The sequence below is a fragment of the Anabas testudineus genome, chromosome 8 (assembly GCF_900324465.2).
Source record: "Anabas testudineus chromosome 8, fAnaTes1.2, whole genome shotgun sequence".
In the NCBI taxonomy this organism is placed as follows: domain Eukaryota; kingdom Metazoa; phylum Chordata; class Actinopteri; order Anabantiformes; family Anabantidae; genus Anabas; species Anabas testudineus.
Genome location: NC_046617.1, coordinates 8,600,006 through 8,617,930, shown reverse-complemented (window position 1 = coordinate 8,617,930; position 17,925 = coordinate 8,600,006). Strand labels below are relative to the sequence as shown.

At 40.2% G+C, this 17,925-nt stretch overlaps 1 protein-coding gene across 4 annotated transcripts; it reads left to right on the top strand.

Annotated features, from left to right (window-relative positions):
- Window positions 1-946: 946 nt before the first annotated feature.
- Window positions 947-17,089, top strand: znf652 (zinc finger protein 652). 4 transcript variants are annotated; one of them, XM_026358642.1, is made up of 6 exons: window positions 947-1,019; window positions 5,494-7,038; window positions 9,796-9,943; window positions 10,122-10,237; window positions 12,586-12,730; window positions 14,814-17,089. In XM_026358642.1, exons 2-6 carry the CDS (start codon window positions 5,998-6,000, stop codon window positions 15,431-15,433), a joined length of 2,070 nt encoding a protein of 689 aa, XP_026214427.1. In that variant the 5' UTR covers window positions 947-1,019; window positions 5,494-5,997; the 3' UTR covers window positions 15,434-17,089. The 4 variants fall into 4 exon arrangements, with proteins under 4 accessions (XP_026214427.1, XP_026214419.1, XP_026214411.1 ...); XM_026358634.1 differs by lacking the exon at window positions 947-1,019 and adding an exon at window positions 1,111-1,236; XM_026358626.1 differs by lacking the exon at window positions 947-1,019 and adding an exon at window positions 1,250-1,367.
- Window positions 17,090-17,925: the final 836 nt, after the last annotated feature.

Sequence of the window (17,925 nt, the reverse complement as noted above, 5' to 3'; positions counted from 1 at the left end):
GCTGAATCAGTTATTATTAGATAGATGATTAATATAAAATGCCAAGGTAAAAAAAAAAAAAACATTAGATGTAGCTTATTGATAATGAACTTTATTCTATATTCTAGTATCACATTGCCTAATGTTTTATGTGTCAATTATTTGTCACAGAAAATTTGCTTTTGAGCAAAGAACTTCAAAACTAACAACTAAGCACTATTAAAAACTGTTAAAAATATTAAAACCAGATTGTGACACAGTCTAAACTGGAGCAACAGGAGGAAGGACCATTACAGTTTAAACTGTGGTAAGTTGGCTAAGAACATTTACTGAAGTACTAATGAAGTGAATAGATGTTTGGCTCATATTCTTCAATAATTTCCATCATTTGAGAATTCATTGAACAAATATGGCCTTGAGTTTAACATTAGTGTTAATGATGCACATCAAACTCAATACTGTCTAAAAAAAAATAGTTTTCTTAATAGAGTACTTTAAGTATATTTAGAGCATGTACTTAGTGCTTCAACTTGAGTTGAACATTTGAAGTGGCAGGGTATTTTTAGGCAGATACTGCACTTTATATTGAAATTTGAATATTATTGCACTTTGACTCCCACCGCCACTGTAAATCAGCTGTAAATCAAATGGCCTCATCCTGGGGCTGTCACATTTTTGAAAATGGCAGCCAAGCTGAGACTAAGCATGGACCCTTTTCTGCGCAAACGTGGACTTTGTGGATTGTGGTCTATTCTGCGCCCAGTAAGTTTAAACCAGTGAAAGAGTGGGACTTGGTGGAAAAAAGCTATAATTCCAGTTTGGGGATGTTTCTTCGGGGGGTGATGGAGGGTACCTCAGGGTGCTCAGCTCAGCGGGTGCGCGCACCGTGCCCTGTCTGCTCTGAACGGGAGACCCAGACACGCCGCCGCGCGCGCCTGCCCAGACAGCGGCCTGGATGCCTGGGATGAGCGCGGGACGGCGGTGGTACGCGCGAGATCTTGTCCGGGCCACGTAGCGAGGCTGAGGACGCCGGTGCGCAGGTATCTCCGCATAGTCCCCTAACGCACCCCGACAAATAAGCTCCAGCATTTTTTGCACAAAAAAAAAAAGACAAACAAACCCAGTGGCGCTGCCCTCTTCTACATGCACATCCGCAAAATGCGGAGGGAGGGCGAGCGATACAAGTGCGCGTGCAACCCCGAATCTGTGCAACTCTGATTGCACGAACGCGAGAGGGAGGGAGGTCGCTCCTCGGAGGTAAGCCCGCAAAGCGACGGCCAAATGTGCCCATATAACTTTACTTTATGGACTTGGCGTGCGTGACAAGCGTGGCAGCAGCTGGGGAAAAGCGAGCTCGGGTCAACCGGGAGCCGGTGGCCGAAGCTACGGTGAGAGCAGCCCGCGAGCCGAGCTAGCAGTGACTTTGTGACAGTGTCGAGTTGAGTGGGTTTGTCAGGAGCGAGACAGCCGCCTGGGTTTTGTTAGGAGAGCGCCGCTTTTTATGCTGCACTACGAGCGACACAAACGGACCACAAAGCGTGACATCGGCTTTTCGCCTCGCTTCGTGTCCGTCTGACGACTGTCACACTCTCTCATTACAGTGCAGTATCGAAAAGAGACAGTAACGTTAATGGTAAATATCTGACGTTAATGCTAGCTGGAAGCTAACTAACGTTAGCCAAAATCAGGGCGGTTTGGGTTTAAAAAAAGTGAAAGCCTTCTATCTGTTGTGAGCTCATGCATGTCAACAAACACTAGCGTTTGGACGCTGTTGCTTGTGCAAGATAATGTGTTTGTTTTTCATGCCGAGGGAGCTCAACTGCACTAAAATACCCAATTGCTGCACCTTGAGCTAATGTAGCCAAGCTAGCTTGTCATGTGTGTGCAGGTTAGTACCTATGGAGAATGGCTAGCTCGCTAAGTAGCCTAAGTTGGCCAGGCCTGCGCTGTTACTGCTGTTTGGTGTTCAAAGTTGCCTTTTCGTTTTGACCGTGTCTAATCCAAGTCTTGTAACTGTAAAGGCTGCTTTCTGCAAGATGTAGGGCAATAAAACCAGAAAGTAGGTGTTTCATCATATCTCGTCATACTTCCTAAAATGTTGTGTATTATTGGGTTCGCACTCTGTAACCCTCGTTAGGCAGAAATAGTAGACTTGTTGGACCATGAAAGTTTTGAATTGTTCGTAATGGTTCAGTATTTTTCTAAGATTGAGATCACATTTTAAACACGTTGAATGGTTCCTTGCTATCTTCCCCTATTTAGAAAAGAGATGTCCAAGTAGTAAACGTCAGCTGACTCTGTCTCCTGTCAGGTTTGATTTTGATTGTGACTCTTTGTGTGTGATAATGAGAACTGTAGTTTAGCCTAGATGATACTTTCCCACTTTTCTTTGATACCCCAGATGATTTATACCAGACAAAAACACTAGGTATTGCTCTATGACCCGATTATGGGCTTGAGGGCCAAATGCCTACAGAGGCATGGAGCACCCCTGCAGTGCACCACACTGTGAGCTGGTTAAGGTCTTATGAGTTTGGACAGAGTAAGGAATTTGAACCCTCACACAGTCCGCTACAAGCTGCGAAAGGGAAAGCTCATTAAAGTCTAGACTTCAGAAAGAGTGTGGATTTGAGTAGCACTGCTGCATAATTAGATGTAAACGTGACACATTTTGACTGCTGCTCATAGGTCTCATCTGCTTTACTGTCACAATTTAGCTAAACACTTGTGAACACTTTAGAGCTACACCATTTAGATCAGTTGGTTTTAAAGTGTGCCTTTGCAGTAACGTTCCCATCCTGTGTCATTCAAATCTTAAGCCACAGTAGCATCTATCCGGTATATGGCTGGCTTTGTGGCTTACTTAGTTTTGGTTTCTCATCATGTCTATGCAGCATGGTTTAGGGAACACTCTAAATTGCATATTGTTGATTAAGTTTTGATTCCTAGGCAGGTTTTGCTGAGCGTTAGCAAGGCTTTACTTTGAAATGGACTGAATAAGAGATGCATTTTTTCACTTTGTTTGCGTCAGGGAGCAGAAATCATCTTTGAAAGGTGTACCAACTAAAAAGGCAGTTACAGGTGATCATCATTCCAATAGTTTTCATCTCCCAATCAAACAAGTGATATTGAGAAGTGTGCGCTTTACTTCATTCCCACATCAAAGGGCTGAATAATTTCACAGTGAGTGAAACTCTGAAATGACTCATCATTGATAATGATAAGCAGGGGAAATTTTTACTCTGTTACATAACCACATTTTATGGTTGTTTGGTTTTTTGATAGTTTTCTGCAATCAATTGAGAACCTTGTATCAGTTTTATATTGTGAATGTTAAATATATTCTGAAAGACATATGTTTAAACACAAACATTTATTTTAACTGTACTTTTGTTTTAAACGAAAAGGCAACCAGCTCGTTGCATGTCAAGTCAGGTTCAGGCTGCGGTTTCTCATGCATTTTATATTCCTTTGTCATCCAGATGATAATTAGGCTTTGTGTCAAAGTCAGCCATGTGAGTTTGTCTGTTAGTGCAGACCTCACCCTCCCCCTGTGGTCTTAATGCTCTCAGAGCTGCTGTCCAATTCTCAGAAAGGATCACAGTCAGCATGCACAGGAAGACAGGTGTGTCTTGTATGTGTGGATTGTCAAATTCTGCATAAATGGTTTACACTTGTTCTGTCAACAGTCAGACTAGATTGATGTATGTTTGGCTTTAATAAAAACTTTGCAAATGTAATTCATTTGCATTTATATCTGCCTTTATCTGTCCTTACTCTTTCTTGCTTTTTATTTCCATCTACGGAGTTGAAGTAACAAGAGAAAGAGGGAAAAAATAGGTTTAATGTTTATTAAAGCAGATTGTATGAACAAAGAATACATTTGACAAAAACAGTTTTAGTAATGAGATACAGCTTAAAAATATTTAATGAACATAGTTGAAAATCAGCTGAAAACATACCTTCCAGCTTTTAAAAGTAGATCTCTCCTCTGAATTCCTGTGATTTTGTGACAGGCTATTGCATTATTTTCAAAATTAAATATTAATAAACAGCAATAAAGTAGTAGTAAGGGCTGTGGTTAAAGTAGAAGATCACAACTGGAAACAACACCTTTTAGGTGAGGTTTGTTGTGGTTGAACCAAAGAGAATTAGTTGTGATAATATATTTATAAAATATTTCTGATCAGTTGTTCACAGTGTTAATGTCACACATGATTCCCCTCCTTTGCATGCAGTCTTGCTCCTTTTTCTGGCATCCTCACAAACTCCTCATGCTAATTATAACTGTAAATTAAAGATTCAAACAAAGTAGCAATCATAGGTCAGGTGGAAGCTGTTGAAAGTCCCTCTGTTTATCTTTTCTTTTTAGATGGTAGAGCATCATTTGTTAAAAGAAACTGTAAGGCGTTTGCAAAAACACAGAGGAGAGGATGTTTGCCGTCTCCAAGAAAGGAAATGTGTTTTTCTGTTACTTGCTCAGGGAGGTTTTCTAGTGAACAAACAGCCCTGGTGCATACTCATTACAGTGTTTAGGGTGTAGGGTTTTTTTTAAGTCAATCAACTGTCAGCCGGGTACACCCTAGCATAGATGTATGCAAAGGTCAAGAAAGTTTCACCTTAAATCAAGACGTCAAAAAACAGAATAGTTTCAATGCAGCATGTGTCAACACAGTGGTGTTAATGTAGGTGACAAACTGTGCATTGCTTTGGCTTCATTGAAAGGCTGAAATACAGTTTCCTGTGGTTGTATTTGCAATACAAGCTCCTAAGCTGTGGTTACACTATGCTATCTAACAGTCAATGGGAGGTGTGCACACAGTGGAATGTGATGTTTAAAAGTAAAGACAATCTTGTGTTTAATCTGTGCTTTGCTTTTAAGTAGTTTTTCTGGAAAGTATTCAGTATTACTTTCAGTAAATGTAACATATCTTTCACTGGCACTGAAGCACAACTACAAGTGAGAGCAGTTTTTAATTGGAGCAATTATTTATTATTATTTAGGATTCATCATTCAGATTACAGGTGACGTACAGTGTACACTGATCCACTAAACAACCTTTTTCAAAGTTTTCCTACACTGAATCTTAGATATAAAGTTTTTAGTACCTTTTCTATGCACTAAGCTGCTGTGAAATGTGCTGTTTGATTCCCTTAGTTGCAAAAAAAAAAAGCTCTTAAATGAATGCATTTTTAAGTGCCACCAAAAACAAAAAACATCGCTGCATTATATTTTATAGTTTTATAGTGATGTGTTACAGTTGTGTTTTGGAAATATTCAGACTCCGTTTTTGAAATTGAATCAAGTCACATTCATCTGTGAAGGCTGTGGTTTCAACTCCTACACACAACACTGAAACATTTGTGGGCAAATGTGGTGCACAGTGTTTAAAAACTTGACAATATGGCTGTAGTTTCAGTTCACAGATTCTGTAGTGACACTAGAGAGCGGAAGAGAACCTCTTCTAATCTTATTTATGCATCTCCCTTTTTCTTTTCTGTCATATCTCTTAGGTAATGCATTGTAAATGGCTCTTAAAACAAGACGCAGAAGTCCTTATAACAGTCCAGTGTCTGGCATGAAGCTCATCTTTACCTGATCTGCAGTGAATTGACGACCATTGCACCCTGCAAGACAGCAGCCTTCAGATAAACTGAATCAGGAACTTGCATACACCAGAATTGGAGAGGGGTTCAGCTTCAAATGTTCAGCATCAAAGAAACTGAGTCTTAGATTTGAGTTTGCTTTTTCGTACATGAAACAAAAGTTGGACCAGATTGTATGTCTTTCCAATTGCATCTCCTATCTTGGACAGCATGGATGCTCTCTTTGAATCAGGCTGACTGTCTTTCACCTCATCCCCGCCTTCCTATCTCCTTAGGAGGGTGGGGGATTGGTGTGGCATCCCCTGCCCCTCCGTGTAGAGTAAGTTAGTCAAACAAGGCATCACAACAGTTAGTCTTGTTCATTTCCTTATACTCCTACCAACTCCATCCTTCCATTCCCTCTCCCTCTTCATGAAATCCTGCCAAAGCCTCAAGGAAGAGGTTTCCGTCCCTAGCCTTGGCGGGATGTCACAGGAGCAAGGACGGAGGGCGCAAGTGTCCCAGTCTTACTTTCACTCCCCTAACCCAGATGTGGACCTGACAGGCAAGCTTTATAAGAGGGAGGTTGGGGGCAAGCCTTATTCTGTGTTAGTGGACAATAAAATGGCAGCCAAGACATCCATGGGAGATCAGAACATTGGTCAGTTGCCCTCCCAACATGTGACTCCACAGCAGCATCAGCAGTATTTCAGAGAGGGTGGAGCTGGGCAGGAGGTGGGAACACAGGGGTCCCAGGCTAGCAATGATGGCACCTCTGATGAAACTGAGGATGATGACGAAGATGAGGAAGAAGAGGGCGAGGATGAGGATGGTGAAGAGGAGGGTTTCAAGCGTGAGCAGATAATTGTCGAGGTCAACCTGAACAACCAGACACTTCATGTATCCAAGGGTGACAACAAAAGTGGAACTGCAGCAGAGGACTCAGAGAGAGCTGGCAGCGATGATGACGATGATGATGAGGAGGAGGAAGAGGATGAGGAAGAGGAGGACAGCCCTGAGGAAGAGGACGAAGACGACGAGGAAGAAGATGATGTTGAGAGTCGAAGAACAAGGTCAAAGAGAGCCCGTCGGATTGGTAGTAGCACAGTGGCTCCCAGCCAGCCACGTAGGAAAAGCCTCAGAACAGCTCTAAACGCTACTAGTGCTGGAATGACCACCAGAGGGCGACGGAAGCACATGGAGCCTCCAAAGAGCAAGCGCAGATCAGCGAGGTCAGCCCCAATGTCCGCTACTTCTACGACAACGATGACAGGAGGGAAAGCAGAGACAGAAGAGAAGGAGATGCTTGCGTGTGAAAAGTGCCCTCGGGTGTTCAACACGCGCTGGTACCTGGAGAAGCACATGAATGTCACACACAGGCGAATGCAGATTTGTGACAAGTGTGGCAAAAAGTTTGTCCTGGAGAGTGAGCTGGCCTTACACCAGCAGACAGACTGTGAGAAGAACATCCAGGTAAAACGGGCCTCTAGGTTTTCTTGCAAGTGTATTTCCATCCCTTACTACATTGTTATACATTAAGATTCTTTAGAGAACTTTTGCACAAATGTGCTGTGGCACAAAACCTATATTTTGATTCACTGGGTGCTTTCATGCCTTATCCTGATGTTCAGGTGGATTATCTTTGTCCACACACAGACTACAGTCAGCATTTAAAACATATATGTTATAGTTCCTGTGAAATTTAGTGTGAGTATGAGTGTAAGACAAAGAGCAGAAGGTGTTCTGGGGGGGAAAAAATACTAAACTGTGTGTACAGATTACTAAATCAAGAGCACGAATTAAGTCGACTGTGTGTACAGGTGGCTTAATTAATGCGCTGATTTATTGACTCATGCTCAGTCTCTCCTCCCCTGGCAGCTCAAATAAACCCACAAAACTACTATAGTATAGGTGAACTGAATCTTTAGTCTGAACAGGCTTTAATACATTTTTACATCTTGAGATAGATTCATAAACATTACTGAGACCATTATAGTCATAGTTTATTAACAATATAAGACCCCTTCATCCATCACAGTGCAACAGAGTGTCTCCTAATTGTAAGAATGGACATTTTAGGTGTGCCACACAGTGGCATATTTAGTGGTTTTATGATTAGTCTACTAATTATTCTGTCAGGGCAACAGCACGGGTCAACATGTAATGGTAATTGTCTCCAGCTTGTGCAATGTATTTAATTAATTTATTCAGGCATCATGTAATGGTTTATGATGGATGTTTAGCTCACATTGTACAAAAGTATAAAGTAGCAAACAGCTATGTTAGGCATTCCTGTGTGTGTGTTAAAGCAGCTTAAAAGCCTGGTAGATCTTTGAGGTAAAGTGAGCACATCTGTCTGTCTGTGGATCACTGAACACTGAACTTCAGTTTACTTTATCACTGTGCATTTTGGGATTTTGTGCACACAATTCCAATTCAACATTTGATTCTGTCTGATTCAAATGTCTCCAACAAACCTGGACATTAAATTTATATTCTAGTCAGATATCAGATTTTTTATATCATGTATAGTTAGGATGCAATGTAAAATTTTGAGGCATCTAAACCCTTCAATAGCCTCAGAACTGGAGTCGTTTCAATAACTGTTTTATTAAATTATATTATTTTTCATATTTATCAAATATTTTATTAAAATAGATTTTCTCAATTTCATTACATTAGTTATACGGTAAAGGCATTATTGAGATGTTTAGGGGGATAGTCGTTCAGTCAGTTCAAAGAATTGATGGTAATGCTCTCAAGATGAAAATTAATTTATGGGTGGATTTATTTGTGACCTTATGATGTTTAATGTCTGCAGCCAAACTACTGCCTAAAATAATAATTGAAGTATATGTTTCAGATTTGAGTTATTGGTAATATTTAAGCTAGAAAATTTAAAGCATTGTTTTAATAGACTGAAAACAGATTTCTTATAAAAGTGGGCCCAATATAACTTCAGCTCTCTGAAACTCAAATGTGGTGTTTAAGCATATTAATACTCAAGAGTCATATGTTTTGGATAGCTTAATTAGTAATCTCTCAAAATTAGCTTAACATCTTGGTGACAAATAGCGTTTCTCAATGGAAACACTGCTAATACACTTCTCTGCCCAGGAGGCAATGCTGAAAAGAAATGCTTTCTTATGTAGAAGTAATGTTTCAATGTGTCACTATCAGTAATGTGTGCTCCCATGAAGCCTGAGTGTATTATAATCAGTGCACTCAAATCACTGATATATCTTGAATTTAACTTTTGCTGCTACTAGATTTTGTTGGTTGGTGACATTAATACCTTTAATAATAATAATAAATAAAAACGAGTATAATTGTCAGCCTTTGTTAAAAAATATTCTGTCCTCTTAAAATATGCACAAAAGATTTGAAATCTTTAAGTGAGCATTTATTCTTGATATCTTGATATTTGATCATCTTTGGAAATTGCAGTTACAATTTTTGATCATATAAAATGCTTTACTGTTGTATTGGTGGCTTTTCTTTTGTTGGGGGAGGAAGCACTGCCGTCTGCAAGATAACTGCCACCACAAAACCATAAGAACTGTATTTATTTTCCAGCATAAGAACTCCAGATATAATAAAATATATAAAGACAGGTCTTTCTGTCTGTTGTGGCAAGTTCAGGGTTTAAACCTGAATCCAGTTAAGAATGTGCAAAGTTTTGCAAGGACGAATTGATTATTCTGAATTATTAATATCCAGATTTTAAAAGATGATACACACTTGTACACAGACATTTATCTGTAATTGTTGCTACAGCAGACAAAGCCAAAAATGGATTGTACATGTGTTGGGAGTAAATATTTGAAACTAGTTATTAATTGCAAAACTACAGTATACTTTGGAATGAAGGTATCTTTCTTTTAAACAGTCTAAAAACTATTTAATATACGAAAACATTCAAGAAACAAGAAAACATTCAAGCAGGGTGAATACTGTGCCTTGGAGATTATTTAATTTAATCAGGAATCACAACAAGAAGCCAAATTCGCATTGTGGAAAATCACATTTACCTTAATTTTTTTCTATTGTCATCGGGTTTCCACAGATATCACAGCGAATGATGTCTATATAGGTTTCGTTCCAGCAGAGGGAGCTGTAGTATAGCATTATAGCAAAGGGGGATCATCTAATTAGGTTTTGCCGTTAGTGTCTATTCACTTAATCTTGTCACTAAATCATGTTTTTTATGCTTTTTTTTGTATTATTCAGTGTGTGTCCTGCAACAAGTCTTTTAAGAAGCTGTGGTCACTGCATGAGCACATCAAGATTGTGCATGGCTATGCCGAAAAGAAGTTCTCATGTGAAATTTGTGAGAAGAAGTTCTACACTATGGCTCATGTCCGTAAGCATATGGTTGGTAAGTGGGACCAAACTTTCACAATTTCTAATTCCTAGTTAATATCCCATAGTAGGGGTGAGAGGCACCAAATCATTGATTGACAATAAACGATCATATAAAACATATGATCAAGTGTGTGCACTTGTTTCACTACTGTTTTCTTCTCTCTCTACCATCCATCATCCCCCACACCCAGCTCACACCAAGGACATGCCATTTACCTGTGAGACATGTGGGAAGTCATTCAAACGCAGCATGTCTTTAAAGGTTCACTCTCTCCAGCATTCGGGAGAGAAACCCTTCCGTTGTGAGGTAAGATTCACCCTTATCACAAGCAGCAATCTCATATTTTGATACATGTGATTTGTTCTCATTCGAGACAGATTGTTAACAACAGGCATAAAAAGGTGATAGTGAACTGCATCCATTTATTTATTTATTTATTTATTTTTCTCATTTTAATTCATCTGTCAAAATAAAAGCCAGTACTACACAGGCCAAATAGTTTATGCTGGACCTGTTCCAAAAGCTAGAGAACACGCTTGTCTCACCTGACACATACACTTAAAATCCTGTCCAGGCAAAACAGAGATATCTGTTGTGTAATGTACAACTTGTCAGTGGGATGATGTATGCATGTGTTCATGCTGCTTGCTTGCTTTAAAAATAATCAATCTATGGTCTTTGTCTTTAGTGTTGTTCTCTTCTCTCTCCTAGTGTTGTTATCTGTAGTCTTTTTGTGTTTTGTTTTTTTCCCGGTCACACATTATTGAAATCTTTCCACACAAAAGAACCATAAACAAATATGGTGGAACCAATTTAATGTTGAGACTAGATTCATGGGGTTCACTGAAAATGTTATGTTATGTATGTGGAAATGATGTTTGTCATTAACACAAACCTAAATGTTATCACCTTTCGTGCTTGTCCTTGCAATATATTTATTTTGAGCTTGACTTACCACTCAATGAGTGTACATTCAGGTAGATTAATAATGGAAATATATTTTTTTGTGTTTTGTTCTCTGTACACCACCAGATATTAAATTAAACCATCAATATGTGAGTGAAGTCAAGACTTTCAGCTTTAATTCAAGGGGCCTGACAAAAGTGTCCAACCATTTAGGTATTACAGCCATTTTTACACACACAACCCCATTTTGGGTGCTCGTAAATAATGAGCTGCAGTAGACCTTGCAAAGCATCTCAAGGAAAGAAACCGACAATTTGGTTATGTACAAGGGTTCCAGAGATCAAGCTGTCTGCAAAGGATTTTTGCAATATGTTACAGACAGTCCTTATGTTTGTAATTATGTTTCATTCTATTATTGATGACCCTCAAACAATTAGGTTGTGTGTATGAAAATGGCTGGTGTTCCTCAATGGTTTATGCTGCCTTTTTGTCAAATCTCTTGAATTTAAGCTGGAGGTCTTGGCTTCACTCACATCTTGAGTGCTTCATTTCAAATTCACTGTGGTGTACAGAGGCCAAATGCCTAAAAACTTAATAATAATAATTCCATTATTCATTGACTTAACCGTATGTCACAAAATAGCCTCAAGGTTGTATTCACTCATTAGTTTAAGCAGAGGAGCTTCTGTGCCGTGTGGTTTGTGACCAACCAAAAATAGTCAGTTATATTGGGTTGGTCACAAAGTCTTTCAGAGAGGGGGCCATCCTCCTGCATTTTCAATATTCAGTTTGCTGTTACGTCATCTGCTTCATACAGAGACATTCAGTCAAACCCTGTCAAATATTAGCAAACCACACATAGAGCATTCATCAAGTAACTGGAAACCTAAGGTAAATGTTGAGCTGACAGTTAAGTCTTTTAGAGCTCGTTTTCACCTCTTTCATGGATACATTTTGTCACATTCAAAAGTCTCAGTGAGCTTGCATCTGCTTGTCTAAGTTTTTAACAGCAGATAATATTATCCATGTTCTGACTCATTAATTTAGAGGGAAGTTCACAGATGGGGTGTTCATGCCCACCTGAGGCCCTTTTAAATGCTCAACCACTTGCATGGACGTTACACAGGCAACATATGTATATGGGTGGAGCAGCCCTAATTAACCGTTTCACTGTAACATGTAATTACATGCTTATTAAGGGTGTATGCTATGTGTATAGGTCAGTGTTTTCGGAACTTTTACTCTACAGTGTCATATGGAAACTGCCACTTTTTTTTTTTCCAGAAACGTTTATTTAGCCAGGTGGTGACACTGACATTATAAATATCTCACTTCTGGAAAACACCTGGCCAAGAAAGCCTCAAAGAAAAAAAGCAAAACTTAGTTTGGTTGCATGAACCCAAATACTGCTTTTTATTCACTTGCTCCAGTAATCTGCAGTAATTTGTTAAATACTGTGAACAGACTTTAAAAATAAGAAACCTCTTTCTTTCACTACGGTAAGGGATTTAGAAAACTGTTTTAACACGGCTAGAATTCATGCGAAATCTGATTCTAGTCCATTGTGTGTCTATAATTATGTTGGTGTGTCATATTCACCAACATGACGCATATGATGTACCAATGCACACAGGTGAGAAAAGGTGGTTGGCTGTCATCATATTTGATTGTGTCTTGTTTACTGTGTGCATGCCTGTGTACTGACCTATGAGTATGAGTATGTTGAATAACTGTCATTTCTTCTGCAGAACTGTGACGAGCGGTTCCAATACAAGTACCAGCTGCGCTCTCACATGAGCATTCACATCGGACACAAGCAGTTCATGTGCCAATGGTGTGGCAAAGACTTCAACATGAAACAGTATTTTGACGAGCACATGAAAACACACACAGGTGAGAAAAGATTGTTGGCTGTCACTTCTTTCACTTCTCACATAACTACACAGTTAAAATGTGCTCCAGGTTGTGATGTTTGCACATTTCCAGAAATGTAACTTCACCTGTGTTATTAGTCATAATAATGTGTAAGCAAACATTGAATCGGAGAATCTTCTGGATAACCTTGGTGAGCTTTGACACTACTGCTGGAGAACATGTTTGGAAGTGCCACAAAAAACATGATGTTAACCTATAACATTTGTTTGAAGACCTTTCAAAACAATTACCATTTGTTGCTTAATCAGTCTTAAACTTGAGGGCATTGCAGCTATCTGTTTTTTCCAGAAATTCAAGTGATGGTCTTAAATTGCTCATGCATGCCCTCCCACGTGGTAAAACATCCTAAAATAAGTTCATACCCAGTAAACCAATAATATGAGTTGAGTTTGAGTCCTCTATAGGGAATATGACATTTCTAGTGGAAATATAACTTTAATACAATACAATGTAAAACTAAAAATAGCCAAACAAAAATAGCTTTCTTTAGAAACTGATGAGTAATAAACATACCTTGAGAAAGGAAGGTTATTCACTATAAGACATAGCCTAGAAATTCAAGATTTATTTAAAAGGTGTACACTGTAGCCTTCGGAGAGACAGGCTCCAACTAGATCCCATAATGGCAGAAGACACAGTGGAAAGCCCTATTTAATACATTATATATATATCATATAGTATATTACAAGGCAAAACCTTGTTGGAGACAGGAATCTGTCCTTTCTTGCATTTTCAATTTCCCCATAGATATTGACAAATTCATTGAAAAGTCACTGTTGTAAAACAGTGAAAAACAAGAGGGCTCTGGTGTTATTGCTTTGCATACAAAGGTTTCATACAAAGCAGTATTTTAAAAAAATATCAGTCTGCTTTGCTGAAATAGAAACATGAGTATGAAAAGTGTTTTTATACTAAAGTTCTAAAAACTACTTTTTTTTCCCCCCCAGTTGATGTCAGATATATTGTTTTTATTGTCTGTCTACAAGTCTGAGTACAGTAATAGTGTGCAATTCTGAAATGTTTGAAGAAACCTTGATATACAACCATGTTCCTAGGCTTGGTCAGTCAGCCAGCCAGTCTCCATGCACTCCTTAAAAAAGAAAAGACATGGGGTGGTGCCAAGATTAACATTATAGTGGTAAGAGGAAGGAGACCTCACCCAGTTGTTGTAATGAGAGGGATGCTATACATCAAAGAAAAGCCTTGCATATATTGTGGCTTATAATGACTACCCAGACACATGCTGTATTGCATCCCTCTGATTTTCTATCCCTGCTGCATTGCTATTTCTAAGACCAAACTGAGCAGTGAAGACTCCAGCCATGCCTGCTGTGGGTGGACACACTGCTCTGTGTTGGCCCTCGCTGTTCTATTTGTGATGTGTAATTACACTATGCTCTCCTGCCTGCCGTTAGCCTTCTGCAGGATGAGACACACCCAGTCATGCCCTGTAATAGGCAGCAAACATGTTAAAATACCCAAAGTTTAGGTCACTGCACACAACTTTTTCCTGCAAGTGAGTATAATAGTACAGACACCTAGCACAATAGCTGTCACCTTTTGATATTCAGTCGGTTTGGAGGAGCTTCACACAGAACATGCCAGAAAAAGGCATTTTAGAGAGCCCTTCAACAGCCTACTATTAGATGGCTGTGTGGGTGGTAGCAGGCACATTCAGTGGCTCCATGGAGTGAGGTTAATGAGAGCGGCATTCCAACGGAGCTGCTGTTGTTCAGTTTCACATCTCGCCTCAAAGTGTAAATGGTATGAGCTTCCTGCGGAGTGGGTGGGTAAAGAACCTTAATTCAAAATGGCAACTTATAAGCGTTTTTAAAAGACAACTGCTGTTCTCTTTGAAGATAGAAATGGTTAGAAATTTAGGGAAATTAATGTTATTTCAAGTGCTTCAATAAGTTAATTTTTTTTCCACAATCACATTTGGCAGCACGAGATTTGACTGGCAACATATTGTTTCTTTTGCTTAGCTACTATCATTTTAACTAAGTGTCTAACTCCTTCACACATTTCTGAATCTGTGCAGGAGAGAAGCCTTTCATTTGTGAGATCTGTGGGAAAAGCTTCACCAGCCGGCCCAACATGAAGCGCCACCGCCGCACCCACACAGGGGAGAAGCCCTATCCCTGCGAGGTGTGTGGCCAGCGATTCCGCTTCTCTAACATGCTCAAAGCACACAAAGAGAAGTGTTTCCGGGTCACCAGCCCTGTGGTTCTGCAAACCAGCGGCCCACCTGTGCCTGTCCGCATTTTTGCCAACACCTTCTCATCTTCCTCGACCTCTGGCCCTGGTCCCTCAGCTGCCACACCAACCACCTCCTCTGCTTCCTTGGGCCTCAGCCCGACAGGAGGGCCCATGGCTTCACGTGGCCCTGTGGGACAAACATTCTCCCATGTACAACTCCATTCAACCACCTCTCACCATCATCCACACCCCCCAACAACCCAGCAGCACCTTCCGAACACACCCCAACATGCCCCACCTCATCCTCACCACCACCTGGCTGTACCCCCAGTCTCCCACCTGCCCCCTCCCCCTGCGCTTTTCAAAAGTGAGCCCCTAAACCACTGTGGGCATGAGGACAGTAGCTACCTGCACCACATGCCCCCCTCTGACAAGGGTCCAGGAGCCCCACAGCACCACTGAACTGTGCTCCAGCTCTGCAGGCCCACACCAAATGGCGCCTTGTTCCTCCTCTTCTCATACTCCTGCCTCAGTCCTTCCGTTGCAAGATCCCTAATACAAGGGTGCTCCTTTCAAATAGATTTAATTAAGTCAAGCTAAACAGACACACACCTGTGCATGTGTGGAAATGTTCAAACTGATACATCCTCAGCACACACATTATTTAAGTAAGACTCTTACTTAAAAACCTGGTCAACTGACAAAGATTTTGCAACCTCCTAGAATTTTTGTTCATGAACTTTTATTAGGAATCTTCACTATGATTTCTGTGCGACCTGTACATTGATGGGTGTAAAGTATCTCCTTTTCATCAAAAGCTGCTGATGGAAGTCAACATATGTATTACCTGGGCTTCATGGATCATCAAAGATCAGTGTCATTAAACTTTTCTCAAGTTGACTCATGGTTGCACATTGGTCAGGACGTGTGGTTTCAGTGCAGGTCCTCCCAGAAGCAATACTCAACCTGTCCAAGTTGTACTGCAGAACCAGGCCCTGCAGAAATGTGTAATGAATGTTGTGGTTCCACCTGAGCCTTTCGCTGTCCTAAGGCTGAGGTTTTTTTCTCAGAGAGGCAACAGCAGTAGTGCAAGACACAATGCCATAAGTGACAGTAAGAAGGGGGCAGAATTTTTTGTAAATAAAAAAGGTTTTGTAAATGATTTGTTGAATCTAGACATAGTCTGAGATTCATATCATGGTTAAATGGTGCTTTCCATTCCAGTACATAAGATATTTCTTAATTTTGCTTTTCCTTTTGATTTTCAGAAATGTAATATTACAAAAAACAGTGTATTGTGTCATGTATGCCAGTCTGGCTTTTCTACAGTGGATTTGAATTTTTGACTAGATATTTTGTGGTCAAGAAACTCAAATTATGCAGGATATGCCCTAGACATGCATACCCTTACACTCACTCAAGCACACACAGAAGACAAAGACCACATGGTCACTGATTTACTTACTGTGATCAGTGCAACCTCAGCTTTCAGTACTGTTGGTCAAAAGAAACTTTTAGATGACTGTCAAATACTGCCACTGTGAGGGGCCATACACATGGCCCCGTCAGGATTTACCCCACCTCCCTTCGCTGCTGTTGAAATGATACGGGTTACTATGTTAAAGGTCATTTGACACACAGTATACACACCTGGGACCTTTTTCATCACAGTTCTTAACAAACAATTATGCATATTCCTCTCAGCCTATATTCCACGGTTTGGTCTGGGGCATTGATGTAATGTAAGGGTTTGTTTTTGACTTTCATCATACTGACATACCATGATCCACACAGGCAAATGTGTGTCTAAACCTGTTGAATGTTGCCTACGCAGAATGATGGCTGACGAGTCATTCGTGTTTGTTTGTTTGTTTTTTAAGTTCTCTAATATTTTGTTCAGTTTTAAGCTAATGAATGGTTCTGTACTTTAGATATACTGGTATTAGCACCTGAAATAGGAAATGTCAGGATAAAAGGCAGTGGTTATACACCTTCTAGTACTTGGAATTGTTGCATAGATAAGAATACATGTGATCAAGTCAGCACCAGACATTACATTTATTTCTGTAAAAGCTGATGGTGTGAATGTTGTTTAATAGAAGCAGAAATGGTTGGAAAGTATTGGTGGTGAATTTGGGTTGCTTGGTTTTACCCCTTTACCCAGTCTGACAGTGGTTCAGGAGTAACGATGAGCTTTGCGCGTGTATGTGTGTGCGTCTGTGTGCGTGCGTCAGTCTCTGCCAGTCTGTCTGGTCGTCCCCAGTGCTCTTGTATCAAAAGCTGCTTTTACACAGTTTGTCCCATTATATGTGTATTTGGGAATAGCTAAGATGAACAATAGCAGTAAATTTAACATGATCCTCTTTCTACCGCTCTGCTCGGCGGTATTCAGCCTGAAGTGGTTAAGCTCAGTAGTTTAGGACGTCCTTATTTTGATGAGACCTGCAATTATCTTGCCATTTCTGTGGGTCTTAATACCCATGCATTAATTGCTTATCACCCTGTCCCCTTGGGTTTACTGCTGTGCTTTGGCATTTTGCAGTATGGATCTTTGTCTTTTTTTTTTTGTTTCTTTTTCTTTTTGCCTTTTCATTTGTGTGTATTCTCTGCACTTTACTGCTGCGTGGGTGAGGCGCAGGGAAGAGAGGGACTGACAATGCATTGTGGAACGGAGTGCAGTTGTGGCTGCATGGAAGAGGGTGGAGGTGATTACTTTGAGTGGATGTTTTTAGGCAAAGAAAGGAGGAGAATCCCCAGTGGAGGTGGGTAGTGTGGAAGGGACCACAGCATATGAACATTTCAAACTTTTTCAAATGGTTTATTTTGAAAAGATGTACACTTTTGCTCCAATATGGACCTGTCCCTAAAGTAATAGTGATGTTCCTTCTGCTTTGGCGACTTTACACTAGCCACTCCAAGCGACATCTGAAAAACATTATTCTGTCATGTTATCC

Bases quoted from the DNA above. Each gene is read 5' to 3' on its own strand.
- znf652 (XM_026358642.1), top strand. From the start codon at position 5,998: ATGAAATCCTGCCAAAGCCTCAAGGAAGAGGTTTCCGTCCCTAGCCTT. The intron at 7,039-9,795 runs GTAAAACGGGCC...TGTATTATTCAG, and splicing joins ACTGTGAGAAGAACATCCAG to TGTGTGTCCTGCAACAAGTC. The intron at 12,731-14,813 runs GTGAGAAAAGAT...GAATCTGTGCAG, and splicing joins GCACATGAAAACACACACAG to GAGAGAAGCCTTTCATTTGT.